This window comes from Panthera tigris, chromosome A2 (assembly GCF_018350195.1).
Source record: "Panthera tigris isolate Pti1 chromosome A2, P.tigris_Pti1_mat1.1, whole genome shotgun sequence".
Classification (NCBI taxonomy): domain Eukaryota; kingdom Metazoa; phylum Chordata; class Mammalia; order Carnivora; family Felidae; genus Panthera; species Panthera tigris.
The window spans coordinates 52,347,026-52,370,771 of NC_056661.1; the positions used below are offsets into that span (position 1 = coordinate 52,347,026).

Below are 23,746 nucleotides of genomic sequence, written 5' to 3' on the forward strand. Positions count from 1 at the left end.
TAAAAAAGCTTCAAAGAGGAAGGAAATTTTAACATGAGTTTTGTATGATAAATAGAAGTTCAGTGGTGCCTGGCTGACTCAGTCAGAAGAGAATGTGACTCTCGATCTCAGGGTCATGGGTTCAAGCCCCACATTGGGTGTAGAGATTACATAAACAAACAAACAAACTTTGAAAAGAGAAGTTCATCATCTTCCTTCCTTCCTCCATCCTTTTCTTCCTTCCTGTCTTCCTCCCTTCTTTTCTTCCCATCTTCTTTATCGACTTTCCATCCCTCTCTTTCTCCTTTTCATCCTCCTCACCTGGTTGTTGCAGGCAGGCTCTGAGGTAGGCCCCGAAGGAGAGAATAGTGTACGAAAATGAGGTCCCCGCTCTGAAGGTACATCCTCTTCCACAAGGAGGGAATAACATGTGTAGAGCTTGAAGGCTGAAAGAACTTGGGGTGTCTGGGGACAGTGGTTTCATTATTATTGGAGTATACAACATCATGCTAGCAGCCTAAAGAATTTGGACTTTTCCTTAAAGGCATTTAGGAGCGTAATGATGGTGTGATGAGATTTAAAACAGTGCTTACCACATTTTAGGTGGTACCTGAAGTGACTATAAATTGCACACCGTCACGGTGTTAATATTGAGTCACGTTGGTTTTCATTTCTTCTGATTACTTGCAGGAGAGTCTCAATTTAGTAGAGGTAGATCTTTAATACCTATATTGCAAGTATTCATCTTTTTTTTTTTTTTTTAATGAAGAACCTTCCTCAAAATATCTGGCTAGAATTTAATCACATTGTTTTGTTGTCATCCTATTTATTTTAATATAAAGCTTCTAGTAAATGGCAAAAAAAAAAAACCCAACAAAAAACAAAAACAGAAGACTGGCTTTTCATATGTGGTAGTAAAATAAACTTGAGCTTTAAAAAAAAAGTGGATCTGTTAAAAATATACATCAAGTAAATGATGGTACAAAAAACACATTGATGCAGCAAAGATTATAATGGGAGTAGTTAAATCACAGAAGGAGAGATCCATCCAGTTCATCAGTTTTTCTCTTTATGGGTCACGCTTTTGGTGTCAAGTCTAAGAACTCTTTGCTTAGCCCTGGACCCTGAAGATTTCCTCTAATAAATTTTTCTAAAAGGTTTATGGTTTCATGTTTTACATTTAAGTCTGTGAACCACTTTGGGTTCATTTTCTTATGAAGTATGAGGTTCCGAGTGAGGGTCCATTTTCTTTTTTGCCTATGGATATCCAACTGGTCTAACTCTATCTGTTGAACACACCTTTTCTCCAGGTAAATTGATTTTGCACCTGTGTCAAAAATCTCCTGGGCATATTTGTGCAGGTGTGTTTCTTGGTTCTCTATTCTGTTCCATCGGTCTGTGTCTACCCCTCCACCAATGCTATGGTCTTGATTATTGTAGCTATATAATCCGTCTTAATATCAGGTAGTCAGATTGCTCCCATTTTATTCTTCTTTTAAAAAATAATTTTACCTATTCCAGTTCCTTTGTCTTTCCCTATAAATTTTAGAATGGTCTCCTCTGTATCTACAAGGCATCTTGCTGAGATTTGGATAGGAATGCCATTAAATCTGTACATTGATTTGGGGGGAGTTGACACATTTACTATGCTGAATCTTCTAATCCGTGAGCACTGCGTATCTCCCCATTTATTTAGATCCTTTATTTCTTTCATCAGCATTCTGTAGTTTTTAGCATACAAGTTCTTCTTTTGGAAGAACTTATACAAATTCTTCTTTTGGAAGAACTTATACAAGTTCTTCTTTTGGAAATGTATTGATTTCCTGTCATTCCGTAAGGGTATTGTCGCCAAGTGTGAGATTCTGAGTTGACATTTCTTTTCCTTTGGCATCTGAAAATATTGCATCACTTCCTTTGCATCTCCATATTTTCTGGTGATAAATCTACTGTCTTTCTCATAGTCAGGTGTTTTTCTCTGGCTGCTTTTAAGACTTTTTCCTTTAGTTTTCCAAAGTTTAATGTGTCCTGGTGTGGGTTTTGAGAGAGGGTTATCCTGTTTGAGGTTTACCCAGCTTCTTGATTCTGTAGGTTTATGTCTCTTACCAAATGTAGGGAGTTTTCAGCCACTATTTCTTCAGGTACGTTTTCATCCCCACTCTTTTTCTTGTCAACTTCCAGGACTATGACTACATGAATGTGAGGTCTTTTGTTATACAGTCCCACAGATCCCTGGGGCTCTGTTCTTTTTTTTTTTTTTTTTTTTCTTCTAGACTGTTTTCCTTCTGATGTTCAGATTGGGTTGTTTCTATGTCTTCCAATTACTGATTCTTTCCTCTGTTTCCTCCATCCTGATGTTGAGCCCAACCATTGAGTTTTTATTTCAGTTACCAGATTTTTCAGTTCTAAAATTTCCATTTGGTTCTTTTTTTTCCTTCTTCTTCTGTTTCTTTGCCCAGATTTTCTATTTTTTCATGTGTTGCAAGCATGGTCCCATTTGCACATTGAAGCATTTTTATGATGGTTACTCTAAAATGTTTGTCGGCTCATCCTAGCATCCCTGTCATCTTGGCAGTGGTATCATGATTGCTTTAAAAAAAAATTTGATATAAAGTCTTCCCAGTTTTCCATATGAGAAATGATTTTCAACTAAAATATATGCATTTTAGGGGTGCATTTGAGACTCTGGATCATATTAAGTTTTCTGTTTTATGAGACACCTCTTTGGCAGGGGAAGCAGGGGGCAGTGGGAGGAGGGTGTACTGCCTCATTACTTCCAGGTGGGGGTAGAAGTCCAGGTTCCCTGCTCAGCTTCTGTGACATCTGAAGAGGGAGGGTTCTTCATTACTTATGAGGCCGGGGAAGTTCTGGCTCCCTACCAGGCCTCCAGGAATAACTCCCTGGCTGGGAGGGGTAGAGGTGCCTCCTTACTGTTCCGCCTGTGGCCTCCACTGACTCTGGAGGGATGGGGTACAGAGCCTGTCTCTGCCTGAGGAGGATGAAAGTCCCTCCGAGGGACTGTAGGACCACCACTCCAGCAGGAAGGTCAGGTTACTTTGTAGCCTGGCAAGGGGGGACATCTTGGCTCCACCCAGCCTCTGCTAGCCTTTGCTAGCAGCAAAGATTATAATGGGAGTAGTTAAATCACAGAAGGAGAGATCCATCCAGTTCATCAGTTTTTCTCTTTATGGGTCACGCTTTTGGTGTCAAGTCTAAGAACTCTTTGCTTAGCCCTGGACCCTGAAGATTTCCTCTAATAAATTTTTCTAAAAGGTTTATGGTTTCATGTTTTACATTTAAGTCTGTGAACCACTTTGGGTTCATTTTCTTATGAAGTATGAGGTTCCGAGTGAGGGTCCATTTTCTTTTTTGCCTATGGATATCCAACTGGTCTAACTCTATCTGTTGAACACACCTTTTCTCCAGGTAAATTGATTTTGCACCTGTGTCAAAAATCTCCTGGGCATATTTGTGCAGGTGTGTTTCTTGGTTCTCTATTCTGTTCCATCGGTCTGTGTCTACCCCTCCACCAATGCTATGGTCTTGATTATTGTAGCTATATAATCCGTCTTAATATCAGGTAGTCAGATTGCTCCCATTTTATTCTTCTTTTAAAAAATAATTTTACCTATTCCAGTTCCTTTGTCTTTCCCTATAAATTTTAGAATGGTCTCCTCTGTATCTACAAGGCATCTTGCTGAGATTTGGATAGGAATGCCATTAAATCTGTACATTGATTTGGGGGGAGTTGACACATTTACTATGCTGAATCTTCTAATCCGTGAGCACTGCGTATCTCCCCATTTATTTAGATCCTTTATTTCTTTCATCAGCATTCTGTAGTTTTTAGCATACAAGTTCTTCTTTTGGAAGAACTTATACAAATTCTTCTTTTGGAAGAACTTATACAAGTTCTTCTTTTGGAAATGTATTGATTTCCTGTCATTCCGTAAGGGTATTGTCGCCAAGTGTGAGATTCTGAGTTGACATTTCTTTTCCTTTGGCATCTGAAAATATTGCATCACTTCCTTTGCATCTCCATATTTTCTGGTGATAAATCTACTGTCTTTCTCATAGTCAGGTGTTTTTCTCTGGCTGCTTTTAAGACTTTTTCCTTTAGTTTTCCAAAGTTTAATGTGTCCTGGTGTGGGTTTTGAGAGAGGGTTATCCTGTTTGAGGTTTACCCAGCTTCTTGATTCTGTAGGTTTATGTCTCTTACCAAATGTAGGGAGTTTTCAGCCACTATTTCTTCAGGTACGTTTTCATCCCCACTCTTTTTCTTGTCAACTTCCAGGACTATGACTACATGAATGTGAGGTCTTTTGTTATACAGTCCCACAGATCCCTGGGGCTCTGTTCTTTTTTTTTTTTTTTTTTTTTTCTTCTAGACTGTTTTCCTTCTGATGTTCAGATTGGGTTGTTTCTATGTCTTCCAATTACTGATTCTTTCCTCTGTTTCCTCCATCCTGATGTTGAGCCCAACCATTGAGTTTTTATTTCAGTTACCAGATTTTTCAGTTCTAAAATTTCCATTTGGTTCTTTTTTTTCCTTCTTCTTCTGTTTCTTTGCCCAGATTTTCTATTTTTTCATGTGTTGCAAGCATGGTCCCATTTGCACATTGAAGCATTTTTATGATGGTTACTCTAAAATGTTTGTCGGCTCATCCTAGCATCCCTGTCATCTTGGCAGTGGTATCATGATTGCTTTAAAAAAAAATTTGATATAAAGTCTTCCCAGTTTTCCATATGAGAAATGATTTTCAACTAAAATATATGCATTTTAGGGGTGCATTTGAGACTCTGGATCATATTAAGTTTTCTGTTTTATGAGACACCTCTTTGGCAGGGGAAGCAGGGGGCAGTGGGAGGAGGGTGTACTGCCTCATTACTTCCAGGTGGGGGTAGAAGTCCAGGTTCCCTGCTCAGCTTCTGTGACATCTGAAGAGGGAGGGTTCTTCATTACTTATGAGGCCGGGGAAGTTCTGGCTCCCTACCAGGCCTCCAGGAATAACTCCCTGGCTGGGAGGGGTAGAGGTGCCTCCTTACTGTTCCGCCTGTGGCCTCCACTGACTCTGGAGGGATGGGGTACAGAGCCTGTCTCTGCCTGAGGAGGATGAAAGTCCCTCCGAGGGACTGTAGGACCACCACTCCAGCAGGAAGGTCAGGTTACTTTGTAGCCTGGCAAGGGGGGACATCTTGGCTCCACCCAGCCTCTGCTAGCCAGGATGGGAACGCGGCTCTGGTGTTTTCTGTGGTGTTTGGCTGCAAATAGAGCAATTTTCATCTAGAAGTTTTCTATTTTGCTAGGCTGCCCCTTTCCTGTCTTTTTAGCTCGAAGTCTCAGATATATAGGGCCAAACAAGAGCCCAGGGAACTCATCACTGTGTCATTCTTTGGGTCCTGGGATTCCTAGCTGGTCTGCCTTTGACTCTCCACCTTTTAGACTTGTCTTATGTTTAAGTATAATGTTCAGGGTTTTTCATTGTATTTGGCAGAAAAATAGGGAAAAGTGACTGTACTCAATCCCCCCTGAACCAGATGTGCCAGTATGTTTTAAGAGGTCTCCAGGTACCCAGGGTTGAGAGCCACTGATATAGGCCATAAGCTTCATGAGGGCTGGGGTTGTGTCTATTCTTTACCTGTAATAACTTCTGTACCTGATGCCTCAGTAAGGATTTTTTGGATGGATGGATAGGTGGAAGGAAGGGAGGATGGGTGGGTGGGTAGGTGGATGGGTGGGTGGATGGATGAATAAATGAATGCATATGAGAATGGAACGAGCAGCCAGAATGGTTCACTCTCACCAATGCCCCCATACACACATACCTTCAGTCTAGCTAGACACAAGCCTGGCCCCAGCACCAGTAGGGGGCTTGGCCAGCAGGTGGCGCTGAGGAGCCCCAGGTGTGGTCCTGGGATGACTGCTGCAGTGAGGTCACTTGACTGAAGGAAACAGACATTAAAGAAACTCCCAATTACCTAGGAGCACTCTCTTATAAACATCTCATCTACTTCTCCTTTCTCTTCTGCCAGCTCTTTTATTTACCTCAATATCATAAATACTTCTTTTTTTCTCTCTCTCAAGAAGAGAACAGACTGGATAACTTTGATCATCGAAAGTGCCTTTCTCAAGGCTTAATCTCCAGGGATTTGGAACAAAAATAAAACATTATTCATCATGTCCTGAAATGATACGTGTGTGTATGCTGGGCCCGGTGGTGTGTGCAGTGTCTTTGTCTAATGTTAGCACAGATGTTCATAGTTCCAATTCCATGAAATCTTTATTTAAAGTGTCTATTCACTTCTCTCTTACGAGAGTGAAAAGGTGAGTGAGCTAGAGCAGGAGGTCTGAAGCCCACTCAAATATCCTAGAAGGTGGGTATCACTTGGGCCTTTAGCGAACTTGGTCTTCAGTCATTTTTGGACCTTAGTGCAGGGCACCAAGCCCCATAAACTCCAGAAATCTCTGTTTCCACACCATTAAAATGGAAGAAAAAAAAATGATCCCTTTATCATAAAGTCAGTGTGAGGATTCAGTGAAGCAACATGGAAACCCTCCTAGCCCAATGCTGGTATGTAGGAAACCTTTGAAATCTTACTTTTCTTTTTGTTCATTGCTTTTCAAGGCCAGAGAGTAAGAGAGAATGGAGCTGAGATTTTTATACTCCTCTGTTTACCATTTAGTGGTAATCATCCTTCAGTGTCCCATCCCTGGCCTCATTTCAGTATCCCAGCCTGTCCCACCAGGGGTAGGGCATGGGAAGCAGAGACAAACAAGTCCAACCTCCCAAAGTCTTAAGCCAAGTTATCAATGAGAGAAGATCACAGAGGCACAGGAGGAGAGGGGTGATGTCACTCAGTCACGTCCATTCCACTTCTAAGGATTAAGAAGTTATGTGTGACATTGTGCCCCTTCCACAAGAAACCACGAGATTTATTTTATCTAAAACTCAGTTCCAGCTAAAGCTGTCTTTCTGTTAAGCAACTATTTTGCTTTCATGCAAACAACACTAGAATCTTGTAATTGATCCTGTTTTCTTCTTTGTTCTGGCTCCTGGGAAGCTCAGAGTCAAAACTGTGGCCCAACTCTAGTGGTCCGTTAGGATCCACCTTAGTTTCATCCTTAATTGCCTAACATTCTTTACTCCCCTTTAAAAAAAAATCCTAGTGCCTGGTAGGTATTTTTAGGGAGCAATACTAGTGTATGAAGATAGGTTTTTAAAACAGAGATATGGAAACCTAGACAGCCCCTTGCTTGAACTACTGAATTTTTTTTAATCAACTTTTTTGAGATATAATTTACATACTATGAAATTCACCCATTCTAAGTAAATCATACAATTCAATTATTGTTAGTAAATTTCCAGAGTTATACAATCATCATCAGAATTCAATTTTAGGGCATTGCCATGACTCTCAAAGATTCCTTCCTGTTTCCACGTCTAGTTTCGGGCAACCACTAATCTACTTTCTGTCTCTATGGATATCCTATTGTGGACTTTTTACGTGAGTGGAATCATACAGTGTGTTGCCTTTTGTGTCTACCTTCTTTAGGAGTTAGCATTTTGGTTTTGCAATTTATCCTTGCTATAGCATGCATCAGTACTTGTTTTGGTTTTTTTTTTTAATTGACAACTAACATTCCATTGCATGGTTATACCGTCTTTTGATTATCCATTCACCAGTTGATGAAAATCTGGGTTGTTTCTACTTTTCGGCTATTATTAATAATGCTAGAAATAGTCACATGCAAATCTGTGTGTGGATCTCTTGAGTAGAAATCTCGGTGTGGAACCACTTGTTATTATGATAACTATGTTTAACTGTTTGAGAAACTACCAGACTTTTCCACAGTGGATGCACCATTTTACATTCCCACCAGCAGTATATGAGGATCCTAATTTCGCCAGAGTCTTATCATTATTATCTGTCTTTTAAAAGTATAGTCATCGAGTAGACGTGAAGTGGTGTCTCATTGTGATTTTGATTTGCATTTCCCTGATGACCAGTGGTGTGGAGCATCTTTCCACAAGCTTCTGAACCACTCCTGTACCTTCTTCAGTGAACTGTCTATTCAGATCCTTTGCCCATTTTTAAATTGGGTTATTTGTCTTATTGAGTTGGAAGAATTCTCCAAATATTCTGGATACGTCAGACATACAATCTATCAGATATATGATGTACAAATATTTTCTCCCATTCTGTAGCTTTTTCCTTTCTTAGTGGTACCTTTTGAAACATAAGAGTTTTAAATTTTGACAAAGTCTATCTTAGCAATTTTTCTCTGTATGGGTTGTACCTCTGGTGTTGTATCTAAGAAATCTTCGGCTAACTCTAGGTCTCGAAGCTTTTCTCTTATGATTTCTTCTGATAGTTTTAAGAGGTTTAGCCGTTACATTTAGGACTAATGTCAGTTTGAGTTAGTTTTTGTGTGTGGTGTGAGGGAAAGGTCTAGATTCATTATTGTGCATGGAGAGGTCAGTTATTGCAGCACTGGAGCCATTTCATTTGTCCCCTGCCTTCTTCTCTCCCTTCCTCTACTTCAGCATGCCTGCAGATGAGCAACACTGCTCCTCAGTGGCAGCCGTGGCCCCCACTTTCTTGTCACTTCAGTTCATGAGACCAACAGACTCTCTTGGCTGTACAACCCCAGTCCCAGTTTTCCAGAAGAGAGAATGGGACTTGGCCCTTCCGGGTCAGAGGACATCCCCTAGTCCAAACACATGTCTAAGGATCAGATTTACCCTGCCAGGGGCCCACCCCTAGGTGGATGATGGTCCTCAGAGAAGGAAGCTGGTGAGCTGGGCAAATACCCCCACAAGGAGTCTATTCCAGGGTCATTTCTAGGGTCATTATCTTATATTTGGCATTCCGGATTCCCTATGAACTAGCTTGACATTTCCAGCTTGGGGCTCACACAGGTCATACCCTCAGAATTTGTTTTTGCTTGACCTGCATTCAAGTGCTCAAGAAAACAAATAAAACAATTGAATAGTTGGCATTTTAAAACTAAAAGATTTCGTGTACAAATCCAGCTTTTATGCTTCATTTTAAAAATAGGCAGATCTGGGTCTACAGCAGTTGGTGGCATCTGAGCAAAGAATATACCCTCCAGGGTGCCCCAGTCCCCGCCACTCCCTCTTGCTCCACACACAGTCCCCTGTTCTTATTTTTTTAATTTTTTATTGTTTATTATTTTTGAGAGAGAGAGAGACAGAGAGAGAGACAGAGACTGAGAGCAAACAGGGAAGGGGCAGAGAGAGAGGGAGACACAATCAGAAGTCGGCTCCAGGCTCTGAGCTCTCAGGACAGAGCCCGACGTGGGGCTCGAACTCACAGACCGGGAGATCATGAGCTGAGCTGAAGTCAGACGCTTAACCGACTGAGCCACCCAGGTGCCCCTAGTCCCCTATTCTTATTAACTTTCCCTCCCTGACTCTGTGAGACATTTGAATATGTGCCTGCACCCCCAGAAAACTCTTCAGGGGTGCTCTCATCTGCCTCTTGCTTCTTATCCAGAGACTAACTCTTAACCCAGCACTGCCCTCGATTCGAAGTCAGACATGTTCCTGCAGCACTGAGTTCATAACAGGATTTTGCTATTTGCAGTCTGCTTTCTGCACCATGTGTCAGTAGCATTGACACCCAAGTCTGGGTGTTTTATGGAAATTATGCCTTGGCCAGATTCGGTGAGAATCTGCTGCACTTGGTGTACTTCATGCATGGCACCTCTCTTGTGTAATTAGAGCAAATAAATTAATATTCAGACTTACTTGACTAAAATAAGCATCCAGCGCCAGGGATTCCCAGCGAGTAAAACAGTTGGGAATAGGGAGTGGTGGGTGAGGCACTTTAGAATCCATCAAGAAAGGAATCCCAAACTCTCACTTTTCACTAAAGAAAATAAAAGCTGTGTTAAGAATGTGGAAGAGTTTCCTTTGAAAACATTTTTTTCCAGTGGAATACCTCTATTTTGTTTTGAAAAATGAATGCAGTTCGTTCCTGCTTTTTTCCCTGTTACAAAACTAAGATGCTCTCATTGTTGATATCTGGGGAAATGCCAGGAATAATCAACATCACCTCCCACCCAGAGGAAACCATTGTTAACATAACGTAATAGAGACTCACCCTCATTCTAAACCTGATAATAGAATCATCCTGCACAAACAACATCTGTTATAAATTTAATTTCATTATAAGCATTTTTCCGTATAACTAATGGTGCTCCATAAATGTGATTATCAATGACCGCATGATATTCTACTCTGTAGCTATCCCATAATGTATTTCATTTCCAAATGTTAGATTTATTTCCTCATACTGGCTATCATAAATGATGTTGCAGTAAGCATCCTTGTGTGTGAATCTGTACTCATCTTTTGGATTAGCATGAGAGAAATTTCTAATAATAAAGTTTCCAGGGGCGCCTGGGTGACTCAGCCGGTTGAGCGTCCAGCTTCGGCTCAGGTCGTGATCTCACAGTTCATGAGTTTGAACCCGCATCAGGCTCTGTACTGGCAGCTCAGAGCCTGGAGCCTGCTTTGGAATCTGTGTCTCCCTCTGTCTCTGCTCCTCCCCAGCTCATGCTCTGTCTCTTTCTCTCTCTCTCTCCTTCAAAAATAAATAAAAACATTAAAAAAAAAGTTTCCAGCAAAAAGTAGAAAAGTTACATGAAAGGTATCAATATTCATCAATTAGCATAAATCTTACCTCAAATTTGTGTTGGTCTAGACATCCTCATGAAAAATATGCCCATGTCTTCTGTAGTTAGATCCTCCTTCCTGTGTCTCTTGCTGGCTCTCATCCATGTGGTTTTCCAGAGTCCATCCAACAAACTTCTTTTGAGATCTGTTATGTGCCGGCCTGATGCCAGCATGGGAGAATGGCAGTGAGTGAAAAGGTGTTGCCCCCACCATGAAGGATGAGACGTACCCTTGATGGTGACCGGTGTCTCACTTTAGAAACAGAAATAGTGGACGCTTTCCATGTTCTAGACGTGCTCCCTGTTTAGTTAGGGAGAATCAGCTAAAGAAAGAATAGTAAGCTAGGTGATGTAAAGGGAAGTGTTAGAAGCGATGTGGGGACACCCAAGGGGGTGCTTTAAGGCAAATGGTGCCCCAGAGGGGGGAAACAGCACAAGCAAAGGCATAGAGATGTAAAGACTCACCATTCCGGCAATTCCCTCCCAATTCCTCGAACTCAGCTCTGTACTTTCATTCTTTCTTCTCTTCATCCTTAAATTCTTCTGCCTTCCTCCTGGAGAACTTCTACTCATCCTTCAAAGCCCAGCTCACAGAACACTCCTTCTCCAGTGTTCTTCTTGGCATCCATACTCCACCTTGAGAGTGGCTGTTTCTCCTTCCTCTGTCCTGTCAGCTGCTTTGATCTTACCTCAGTCATCATTTTTGTCCCAGTTACATTCTAGAATTTTTAATGTTTCAAAAATTTTTTTTTAATTTTTGATACTGTTCATTTATCTTTTGTCTTTATTCTCACGTTAATTGACGAACTCCTTGAAGTCAGGGGTAGTGTATCAGTTAAGATTTAGTTTGGCTGTGTGTGATAGAAAACCTATGCTACCCAGAAGTGGAGAGCCCTGACTTATTTGGCAGCTCTTATAGTCATCAGAGACCTCAGCTCCATCCAAATTGCTGCTTCAATGTTCTCGTTTTTTGACTCTTCCTCATGGTCCCAACAAGGCTACTTAAGCCCTGTTCATCCTATCAACATTCTGTCCAGCTGGAAGAATGAAGGGCCAAAGAAAAGAATACATCCTCCCTTTAGGGCTGCTTTTTGTAAGTTGCAAACTACACTTCTGTTTCCATTTCATCGGAACTTAGTCACATGACCATACCTAGATACAAAGGAGTCTGGAAAATGTAGTCTGTACTCCAGGCAGCTGTGTATTCAGCTAAAAAATAGAAGTCTGTTACTAAATAGAGGAGAAATAATTATGGAAGACCATTGGCAGGTTTTGCCACAGTGAAAAACAAGGTCAAAGATGATTCCTCTGAGTCAGACTGGGCCAGCTCTGGGATCATTGTGTTACCCAGAAATGGAAGAAAACACAACAGCTACTATTGTTGAGTATGTCCTATATGTCAGGCACTGTACTAGGTGCTTCCACCCTATTTTAGAGATGAGGAAGATGGAGACGGTGCAGTGAAATATCTGGCCCAGCTAATTAGAGCAGAAACAAGATTAGAGCAGAGATTAGCTGGTTTACAAAGTTTAGGTTCTTAACCACTGGCCAATTCTTCCATCCAAGTGAGCTCCACGCCTTCTGTGAATCAGCATTGCTGAAATGGCTAGAAAAGCGGGAAGGTGAGGCCACTGGGAGCCTCATTTAATGTCTAGCATCTCTCCAAACCCACCAATTCCTCTTGCCTTCCCTTCCTATTAGCAGAGATCCCTACCTATTGGTCTCTTTTTATCTAAAACCAATATCTGCAAGTTCTACTTAGGTAAATAGTTGCCACTGAGAAAGGAGTATTTCTAATTTGGAGTGAGGTCCAGGACACCTCTTCGTGCATACCTCCCATGATGGGGGGCTTACTATATCAAGGCAATTCATTGCATTGCTTTCAGCGGAGAGCTGTATTCTTTGGCAGTTCGAGGTGCTTATTCTTCAGTTAGTTCTCAACTAAGGACCATTTTGCCTCCCAATGGATATCTGGCAATGTCTAGAGATATTTTGGTCTGTCATGACTGGGAATGGATGAGAGGGTGCTACTGGAATCTAGTGAGTAGAGGCCAGGGATGCTGCTAAACATCCAACAAAGCACAGGACAGTCCTTCACAGCAAATAATTATCCAGCTCAAAATGTCAACAGGACAAAGGTTGAGAAATAGACTAAGGTTTGAATCTTGACATCGCCAGTCTCTTCCTAGCTGTGTGACCCTGAGTAGGTTGCCTTGCCTCTCTGAGCCTGAGCTGTTTCCTCGTGTCTACCTTGGTGATCATCACATGCCCTCCCTATGTGCTTGTGGCAGGCATTTAATAACTGATATCTGAAAAGCCCAGAGCTTGGCTCCTTACCATCGTAGCTGCTCTCGTCAACATTCCCAGGATGTGGAAGGAACGTTGAATACCTTTGTTTATTTGCTGGCACATGGGCCTGATTAGATTACACTGTTTGTAATCTTTCTGGAAAAAGTCCCACTGCAGCTAATGGTTTTGGAATGGAGCCATTCCCTTAATTCAAAATTAATGGCTTGCTCGTGCACACAAGCCTCTTAGAGAGAAGGGATTCATTTCTGCTGATCCCCCAGTCCTCGTCACCTGGGAATTGTCAGAGCTTTCCCACCCCACTGTCTCAACGACCCTCCCAACAGCCCAGGGAGGTAATGATGCTTTCCCTACTTTAACAGGGAAAGTAATTGGAGACGTGGCTGTTGACCCAAGCTCTGCACAGCCCATCAAGTGGCAGAGCCCGGGTGAGAACTTTCTCCTTCCATCATCCGCTTCTTTAGGGACATAGTGCTATAAGGAAGCTACAGGTGCCCACCTTTCTCCCCCAATTGCCCTGTCCACAGTGCCTCCTCCAGCTTCTATTCCCTGTCCCCCAGAGCACACCCTCTAGCCTGCACCATCTCTGTAGGCTTGGCCTTGATCCCAGAGACGGGCACCTCAGAACCTGATGGGGTCTGGGCAGCCTGAAGGGAGCATGGATGGCCTCCTGTGTAGCATTAGGTGCAATGAGGATCCACGTCCCCGGATACTTCCCGCTCGCAGCCTGATGTCCCTTTGGCGTTTATAGAGAGAAAACCATTCAACCATCAGTTTTTCAAAATGCAGATGTCCGAGGGAAGGGAAAGCACCTTACATTAGTTATCTCACTGAGTAGGGCATGTTCAGGGATTGGGTAAGAGGAATGGAGACCAGGAATGGCATACGAGCCTGTGACCCAGGCAGCCACACAGGCCCTGTGCTCAGGAGGGCCCCCGTCTCGGTTTCGTGTTCTGCTGTTGCCATCTTGAAATTCTTAATAATTTTTTAATTTTTAATTTTGCCCTGGGCCCTGAAAATTACATAGCCAGCCCTGAGTGAGACAGGAGGTCAGTGTTGATGTGGCTGCTCCTTCTACCCTCTGGGTGCCCACCCTGTGGGACCCACTTTTTAGGGTTCCCTCAGGCTTCCTCCTCTTTCCCTGACACCCTCACCCCCACCCCGCATTCCTCAGGGGAGGCAGGTGCCAAGATAGGTCTGTAGTCAGCAGGTGGGTGCTCCATTTGCCTTTCCAGGAATCCTGCTCAATTCCATGGTTTCAGAGAACAAAGTGGATTTTCTTACTTCTGAAGCAGATCACTGAGCCGAAAGGAACTTTTCACCAGTAGATATCTGTTGAATGATTCGTAGCACCCTGCCCCTCACTCACTGGCTCATCCCTTTACCAAATATGCATTTATCTTTGGCTTCTATGTCTAAGCAAAATAACATGTCCAAGCTACAAAGGAGAACATGTGATAAAGAACTGTGCTTACAGAGATAGGAAGATAAATATATATAAATTTATATATATTTTTATATATTACTTATATAAATATATATGTGATATTAATTTATATGTGTGTAAATTTATAAAAATATATTTATGTGAGATTAATTTATATGTGTGTAAATTTATATATATATAAATTTATATATATTTTTATATATGTGATATAGAACTGTGATATACGTGTGTGATATAGAACTGTGATATATATATGTGATAAAGAACTGTGCTTACAGAGATAGGAAGATAAATATATATATATAAATTTATATATATTTATATACATATTTATATAAATATATATGTGATATTAATTTATATGTGTGTAAATTTATATAAGTATATTTATGTGATATTAATTTATGTGTGTAAATTTATATATATAAATTTATATATTTATATATTATTTATATAAATATTTATGTGATATTAATTTATATGTGTGTAAATTTATATATATATAAATTTATATATATTTTATATATGTAATATAGAACTGTGGTATATGTGTGTGATATAGAACTGTGATATATATATGTGATAAAGAACTGTGTTTATAGAGATAGGAAGATAAATATATATATATAAATTTATATATATTTATATATATTATTTATATAAATATATATGTGATATTAATTTATATGTGTGTAAATTTATATAAATATATTTATGTGATATTAATTTATGTGTGTAAATTTATATATATATAAATTTATATATTTATATATATTATTTATATAAATACATATGTGATATTAATTTTCCCCAACATTTTCTCACTCAAAATATTGATAGAAAAGTTGGAAGCAATGTACAGCGAGCACCTATATATCTACCACCTAGGTTACAAATTAACATTTTGCTCTTTTTGCTTGATTATATGTCTGTTCATTTATCCGTTCTTCTAATCAGCTATCCATCCAACTTGTTTTTTTGATTCATTTCAAAGTAAGCTGCAGACCTCAGTAGATTTCACCCCTAAACACTTAATATGCAACACTAATTTCTTTCCGGGGTGCCTGGGTGGCTCCATCAGTTAAGTGGCGGACTTTTGATTTTGGCTTAGGTCATGGTCCCAGCGTTGTGGGATCGAGCCCCACATTAGCGTCCACGCTGAACATGGAGCCTTCTTGGGATTCTCTCTCCCTCTTCCTCTGTTCCTTCCCTGCTCGCTCTCGCTCTCTCTCTCTCTCTCTCTCTCAAAATTTTTTTTCCTTTTTTAGTCAAAAGGTAAAAAGTAATGATTTTTATATAAAAACAAATCATTTTCTGTCAAATACAATTATTGAATGACAAATAGTGTACACATAGTGAAAAGAAATTCTTGGTTCCCCTCTGTGTGCAATGAGGCAGAGAGAGAAATAAGAGAGAACTTTCCTCAAGGTAACAAGGAGAAAAGAGAAACATCTCTGTAACAGAGGGTGGTTGGAGCTACCTTGAGAATACCAAGCTGTGGGAATGTTTTAGGGAACAGCTTCCTGCTTCCTCCCAATCAAAACTGAAAATCTGAGATGAACTTCCTTAGCCTCTTTCCTCCTTGAGGTGGCTGCGGACTATTCCAGGGGGTGTGAACTTGGGCAGAACTGAAGGTGAAACTGCAAGGTCCTGGGTCTGGGATGTAGAAGTGGAGAAAGGTACAGGCTGATGCGGTGGATTTGGGGGTTATTATCCTCACAGAGCTGATGGCTGGGGTGGACGGGGTTGAGTGGGGAAGGCTCTCAGGCTGACAGCGGAGAGTGACAGGAGCAGAGAGCAGGACTGGGGCACAATAGAAGATGATGCTGTTCAGAAGAGGCACATTCAAAGAAGGTGGAGGGTTGCTCTGGCGGGCAGTTCAGAGCTGGAGGAGAATATAGAAAAGTACCCAAAGCAAGCCTCTCAACAGGGTACTTGGAAAAAGCCTGTAGCGATCACCTGTGCCATCTTTCACATTTGACCCGTGAGAAATTGCAGGCTGAGAGACCACTCTGAGTATTAGTGGCAGAGCTGGGGCAAAATTGGTGCTACCCAGATGGTGCTTTTCCAACAAAGTAACTCAAGGGTTCCTTCCACAAGGATCAAATGCCTTAAGGTCTTGCTTTTTATTTTTAAAAATATCACACAAATTTAGCTTTCTTCTCAAGAATTTGTCTGGCTTTGTCTTAATGTTACAGTAGTCTGTTTTTGCTAAATTACTGAGAGATATTTACACTCTGTTAGGGTTTCTAAATTTTCTTCAGAATCATACTACTTTTTGATGAATATCAAAATCTCACAACCTCTTCCAGAAGTTTTAATTCCCTGCTTCCACCTCCCACCCCAATTAAGGATCATCAATAACAGTATACAATGTGTTTTCAGTGTAGCCTTACTAGCAAAGAAAGTGTTGTTACATATTACTTTGCACAGTTTATACAATGAAATTTTTTTCAAATATAAAAACAAAATAAGTAAAAAAAGATAAAATATGCTTTCTCAAACAACATAACTCCCTTCCCTTTTGAGAACCGTTAGTCTAAAGGGATGTGTAGATTTATTCCATGCTTTGGGCACCCTTGTAACCTCCCCCGTATCAGTTAGAGATGCTTTTGGCTGCAAGTAAAAACTCCCACAACAGTGACTTAAGCAAAGAAGACATTTCATTATTTCCCATTAATAACCAGTATGAAGGAAGAAGATTCCAGGGTTAGTTCAGCAGCTCAGTGATAATAGGACTCTGGGTTGGCATCACAGTGGTTTTCTTGGTATTTCCCTGATGGCCCCAAGATGACTGCCATAAGCCCCAAGCATCACCTCCTATAGGGAGAAGGGGGCAAGAAGCAAAACTTTTCTTTGTTTTGATCATTTGTCAGAGAGAAAGAAATTTCTAGAACCCTGGCTTTGCCATGAGACTTCCCCATCTACTTTCTTGGCCACAGTTGTGTCTTGTGCCCAATCCTAGACCAGCCACTGGCAAAGAGGAACTAGAGTGCCGTATCCAGCTCAGACCAGTCATGATGCAGCCCACCTTCCCAGAACACATGCCACATGGGACCTACACAAACTTTGCATTGCTTTTGCCCAACTCCCTCGCTAGAATGTAAACTCCATGGGGGCAGAGATTTTTGTTTTGTTCACTGCTATATTCCCAACACCCAGAACAATGCCAGGAATTCACTAAATAGTCATTGAATGAGTGAAGAAATTAATGACTAAGGAAGGAAGGGGATTTGGACCGTAGGCTGTATCTGCTGCTCCCAACAGCATACAACCCCATTTAGATCAACTTGATGGTACCAAGTGACTCTACCGATCTCCAAGGCTCTGGCCTTAATCCTTGTGTCTTTCTTCCTAGGGAGGGAGCCCCAGCTGGAGGCTGCTCTTGTGCCAATGACCCTTCCCAATTCTTCCTGTGTCGTAGAAGACAAGATGTGTGAGGGGAATAAGACCACCATAGCCAACCCCCAACTGATGCCCCTGGTGGTGTTCCTGAGTGCCATCTCCTTGGTCACCGTGGGACTCAACCTGTTGGTCCTCTACGCTGTACGGAGTGAGCGAAAGCTACACACTGTGGGAAACCTGTACATTGTCAGCCTTTCTGTGGCAGACCTGATCGTGGGAGCTGTTGTCATGCCCATGAACATCCTCTACCTCCTCATGTCCAGGTGGTCCCTGGGCCACCCTCTCTGCCTCTTTTGGCTTTCCATGGACTATGTGGCCAGCACCGCATCAATTTTCAGTGTCTTCATCTTGTGCATCGATCGCTATCGCTCTGTCCAGCAGCCCCTCCGATATCTTAAGTATCGTACCAAGACCCGAGCATCAGCCACCATCTTGGGGGCCTGGTTTCTCTCCTTCCTGTGGGTTATTCCAATTCTGGGATGGCATCACTTTATGTCACCGGCCTCGGGACACCGGGAAGACAAGTGCGAAACAGACTTCTATGATGTCACCTGGTTCAAGATCATGACCGCCATCATCAACTTCTACCTGCCCACCTTGCTCATGCTCTGGTTCTATGCCAAGATCTACAAGGCTGTACGGCAGCACTGTCAGCACCGAGAGCTCATCAATGGATCCCTCCCTTCCTTCTCTGAAATTAAGCTGAAGCCAGAGAACCCCAAGGTGGGGGCCAAGAAACCAGGGAAGGAGTCTCCCTGGGAGGTTCTGAAAAGGAAATCAAAAGATGCCAGTGGTGAGCCTGTCATGAAGCCACCATCCCAAGACTCAGAGGAGATGAAATGCCCAGGTGTCTTCAGCCAAGAAGAGGACAGAGAAATGGACAAACTCCACTGCTTTCCACTTAACATTGTGCAGATGCAGACTGAGGCAGAGGGGAGTGGCAGGAGTTATGTAGCTATCAACCAGAGCCAGGGCCAGCTGGAGATAGATGAACACAGCCTGAGAATGCGTGTGGCCAATGAGATATCAGAGGATCAAATCCTAGGTGATAGCCAATCCTTTTCCCGGACAGACTCAGACACGCCCCCAGAGTCAGCATCAGGGAAAAGCAAACCTAGAAGTGGGTCTAGCACAGGACTGGATTACATCAAGTACACTTGGAAGAGGCTCCGCTCACATTCCAGACAGTACGTGTCTGGGTTGCACATGAACCGAGAACGGAAGGCTGCCAAACAATTGGGTTTTATTATGGCGGCCTTCATCCTTTGCTGGATTCCTTACTTTATCTTCTTCATGGTCATTGCCTTCTGCAAAAGCTGTTGCAATGAGCATGTGCATATGTTCACCATCTGGCTTGGCTATATCAACTCCACGCTGAACCCCCTCATTTACCCCTTGTGCAATGAAAACTTCAAGAAGACATTCAAGAAAATTCTCCACATTCGCTCTTAAGGGAGGCTACAAGGGGATGCAACCAAAGTGACACTTAGGCTGTCCCTGAAGAAAATGGAGGATGAGGCCTGTGAGTTGCCAGGCACCTGGGCTTTCCAGAGTCAAAAGAATAGTCTTAAGGACTAGGTAGCTTGGAAGGTTCTTAGACCCATTGGCAGAATAGCACATGTTGGTGGTCAGCAGAGAGATTGTACTCTGAGTAGAAAGCAGGATATTTCCAAGAGAATCAGACCTGGATGAGTTCTCCTGCTCCTCAGGAAATGTGGGAGCCTCAGACTCTCACTGTCATTCAAGTTTTCAGACTTGAATTAATTGGAAACTGAAGGGACACGTAGGTAGAGTTTTACTGGAGAATTAGAACTCTCAAGCCTTCCTGGAATGGAGTTATATGACTGTGCAGAGACCTCACATATGCAGATAGATGCTGTCCCCTTCCAGGGATCACCTTGATAGGCATGACAGCTATTCCATTGTGACTGTCACTTCTCAGAACACCTCTCCTCTGAGCCTCTCCTACAGCTTTCTCCAGAACCAGTGTCTGAACCACCTTGGAAATTCTGCTTTATTATTTCTCACTCATGCACATCTTAGAGTTGATAGGAAATTTTTCAGCTTGTACATTTCCTTGTTTGCAACCCCAAATTCCTTTTGGCTATTAACAGAATAATGATAAAAGCTGCCTTCAAAAGAAAAAGAAAAGGCGTGTTTTTAATGGTTGCACAATGAAAGCATAAAAAAAGGGAATGGGGAGAAGAAAACTATATCTCTTGAGTGCTGGGCCAGGCTTACCCCCCTTAAGCTCCGTGACACTCCATAGCAGGTGGATGGTGTTACTAGAAGAGCAAATTGTGATGTAGCAAGGTGACATAAAGTGCCCAACATCACACAGCTAGTAATGTGAGAGAGTTAGAATGAGAACCCTGTGGGGTTCTGGCTCATTGTAACACGTTTTCTCCAAAAGGCAAAAATTTGTCCTGTTAAGTATGTGCATGTGTGTGCACACAAACACACACAGACACACACACACGCACGCACGCACAACTATTCCTAAGAGTGGTGACAATTCTCAAAAGGATATGCTGAGAGAAGGAAAAGCTGGCATAGAATATTCCTGAGGCGGCAGAAGGTGATACTTTGAAGGGACAGTGTGCATTTTTATTTGTGAGTTCTGCTGTATTCATTGAAGAAAAGTCATCATGTTCTTTTATACTCACACCTCTTTAGTAAAAACTAGCAAAGGCATGGGACGTACAGTTTTCCTTGGTGTTTACATTGCAATCTGGTTGTGATTTATATTTTAAAACTTAATGCTAAACTGTAATGTATGTAGCCAAATGGAGTGCATGTACAAGCTGGTATTTTGTGTCCTGTGTTCCTGTTCGCATGATGTTAAAAATGACAGATTTTTACCTGCCTAAAATAGGATATTTGAAACTACCTTGTTATGAGTTTGATTTATTTAATTCTCCCTTTCTGAGTCTCTTGGACTGAGAAGATGTATTGAAACATGCTGTCAAATATTATAAGATATGATACAGGATTGCTCTTTGGTTTCTGGTCGCATGTGTAAATGTCTTTAGGAAAGAACTTTTTATAACAAGCCTCACTGTCTGCTTGGCATCCCCCAAAGCTCTTCTTGGTCAAAATTGGGGGAGCTAATGAGACTTTTATCCTGGTTTTGAAAGCTGTAGCTGGTCTGTTTCTAGGTCAAAAAGCCTTTCCCAGAAGACCTGTGAGAGACTTGCTCCCCAAGATCCCTCAGCTTGCTCCCCAAGATCCCTCATAATGAAGGAGTTTTAAAAAGATCACCTCCCACAGACAAATGGCTAAGTGCCCATTATTCGTGTTGATGAATGGTTGAGGCAACTAGTGAAGAAAAGTGGTTATAAGCTCTGACTTTGGGTCAAAGAGACCTGCATCTGAGTCTGATAAGAAGAAATGGTCAATATAAATTGTCAGAACACAAAAAGCCAGGCCCGTGCATTATTGAATACAGTGTTTATGGTGCATGCAGAGCATCTGGTACATGGTGGGGACTCATATGTAGTTTTAAAACATACTGTGCATATCATATGCCAGGCCCCATGCTTTACCACTGTTATCTAATTCAGCCTTTACACGGATCTCATGAGGGAGACTTCTGTATTTTTACAGCTAGGCAAACTGAGGCACAGAAAGAAACTGAGGAATGGGCAGACAGAAAAGGAGAAGTAGGAAGTGGGGGGCAGAAAGAGCATAAACCAAATGGCATAATATTCATGCACTCAAGAAAAATCTACATTCAAAAACATATTCTTCATTAATGTATTCATAAGTTAAATATATTCAAAGGGAAAATAAACCATCCTTAGCTTTTGATAAGTAGAAATTCCTTCAAATGATTCTCTTAAGATCATGTGAAAACTGGTCAACTACTGCATCACATAAATCTTTAAAAGCTTGTGAAACTATGCCACCTAATAGAAATTGCTATAAATCGTAGAAGCTGGTCATGTTAATAAAAGTGTTCATTCAGAAAAGCCATTAGTCTGCAGATTGGCCATTTGATGATTTGGTCATTTGGTTACTTGGCTTGCAGAAAATTGCTGGTCTCTCTTTTTAAGATGGGCCTTCCAGAGGAGATTTAAGTCAATACAGGGTGAAAAGGCTGCTGGCTGAGATGCATTCTAAGTTCCTTAAATAAATAATGCTTTTAAGATCTAATTTGCCAATATGTCATTCCACGGTGTTTTGGGCTTTCAACGCCTAGGCTGTGCAGCGTATGGTTCCCATTGAGCTGCAAGACAAATGATGAAGGTGGATTGACCTGAATCTCTGTGGTCTTGAATAAATGTCATGGGCCTCATTGCCTTGCTGTGTCCAAGAACATTCTCTGCCTTTTTCTGTGTCCTTGTCTGGCCTCTTTCATGATGCTCCATCATCTTGGTGCCCCAAGGCATGAGCATCAGTTCCAAAGTCCAAAGCTTAAAGAATCATCCTGGGTCTACCTTTGCTGCAATCAACTCTGAAGGGGATTGGGGGTCAGGTGGGACATGTGGTACAAACATGGCTGAAGGACCAACAGTTCCTAGAGAAGTGGAATCATTGTGAGCTGGGTTGAAACTCCAAAAGGTGTTAACTATAAGAATCTTGAAGTCTAGCAGAGGAAACAAGCTTTTAAAGAACTAACTCAACCCAGGCTCATATAGAGTGAAGCCTAGAGGTGGATGGGTGTCATTCTACTGTTTTTTTTTTTTTAATCAAGTTTGTTACATTCAAAATATACAGTAAAATTTACCCATTTATAATGTAGAGGTCAATGAATCTTGACAGATGTACACACCCATGTCATCCCCATTTCAGTCAAGATATAGAACATTTCCATCATCCCAGCAAGTTCCTCATGCTCCCTCTATGCTCCAGGCAACCAGTGATCTGACTCCTAGACACTATAGATTAGTTTGGCTGATTCTGTAACTTTGCATAAATGGAATTATATGGTATGTATTCTTTTTTTTCATTTTGTCTAAGATTCACCCACCTTTCAATCAGCTTTATTATTATTAATGTTATTAAAGTATAGTTGACAGTGTTATATTAGTTTGCAGTGTACCTGTAGTGATTTGACAATTTTATACATTACTCACTGCTCACCACAGTAAGTGTAGTCATCATACAACGTGATTATAATACTACTGACCGTATTCTCTATGCTGTACTTTTCATCTCCACGATTTACTTATTTTACAACAGGAATTTTGTGCCTCTTAATCCCTTTCACCTATTTTGCCCACCACCCCACCCCCCTCCCTTCTGGCAACCACCAGTTTGTCTCTGTATTTATAAGTCTGTTTCTTTTTTTTAATTTATTTATTTAAATTCAAGTTAGTTAACATACAGTGTAGTATTGGTTTTGGCTGTAGAACCCAGTGATTCATCACTTACATATGACACCCAGTGCTCATCCCAACAAGTGCCTCCTTAATGCCTATCACCCATTTAGCCCATCCCCCCCCACCGCCCCTCCAGCAATCCTCAGTTTGTTCTCTGTATTTAAGAGTCTCTTATGGTTTGCCTCTCTATTTTTATCTTATTTTACTTTTCCTTCCCTTCCCCTAAGTTCATCTATATTTCTTAAATTCCACATATGAGTGAAAACATATGATATTTGTCTTTCTCTGCCTGACTTATTTTGCTTAGCATAATATCCCTTAGTTCCAACCACATTGTTGTAAATGGCAAGATTTCATTCTTTTTTTTAATGTTTTTATTTATTTGAGAGAGAGAGAGAGAGAGACTGAGTGTGAGTGGGGGTGGGGCAGAGAGAGAGAGGTAGACACAGAATCCAAGACAGGCTCCAGGCTCTGAGCTGTCAGCACAGAGCCCGACATGGGGCTTGAACTCAGAAACCATGAGATCATGACCTGAGCCAAAGCCGGAGGCTTAACCAACTGAGCCACCCAGGTGCTCCTCTACAT

General features: G+C 41.6%; 1 protein-coding gene across 3 annotated transcripts in view; it reads left to right on the top strand.

The window, feature by feature from the left end:
* The window catches only part of HRH1 (histamine receptor H1), an 80,679-nt gene extending 60,174 nt beyond the window's left edge, over positions 1-20,505 (top strand). For all 3 annotated transcript variants that reach the window (XM_042979514.1, XM_015545208.2, XM_015545209.2), the window contains exon 2: positions 17,791-20,505. In XM_042979514.1, the coding sequence (XP_042835448.1) occupies positions 17,826-19,289 (1,464 nt within the window). In that variant the 5' untranslated portion in view covers positions 17,791-17,825 and the 3' untranslated portion in view covers positions 19,290-20,505. The remainder of the gene's footprint in view (positions 1-17,790) is intronic.
* Positions 20,506-23,746: the final 3,241 nt, after the last annotated feature.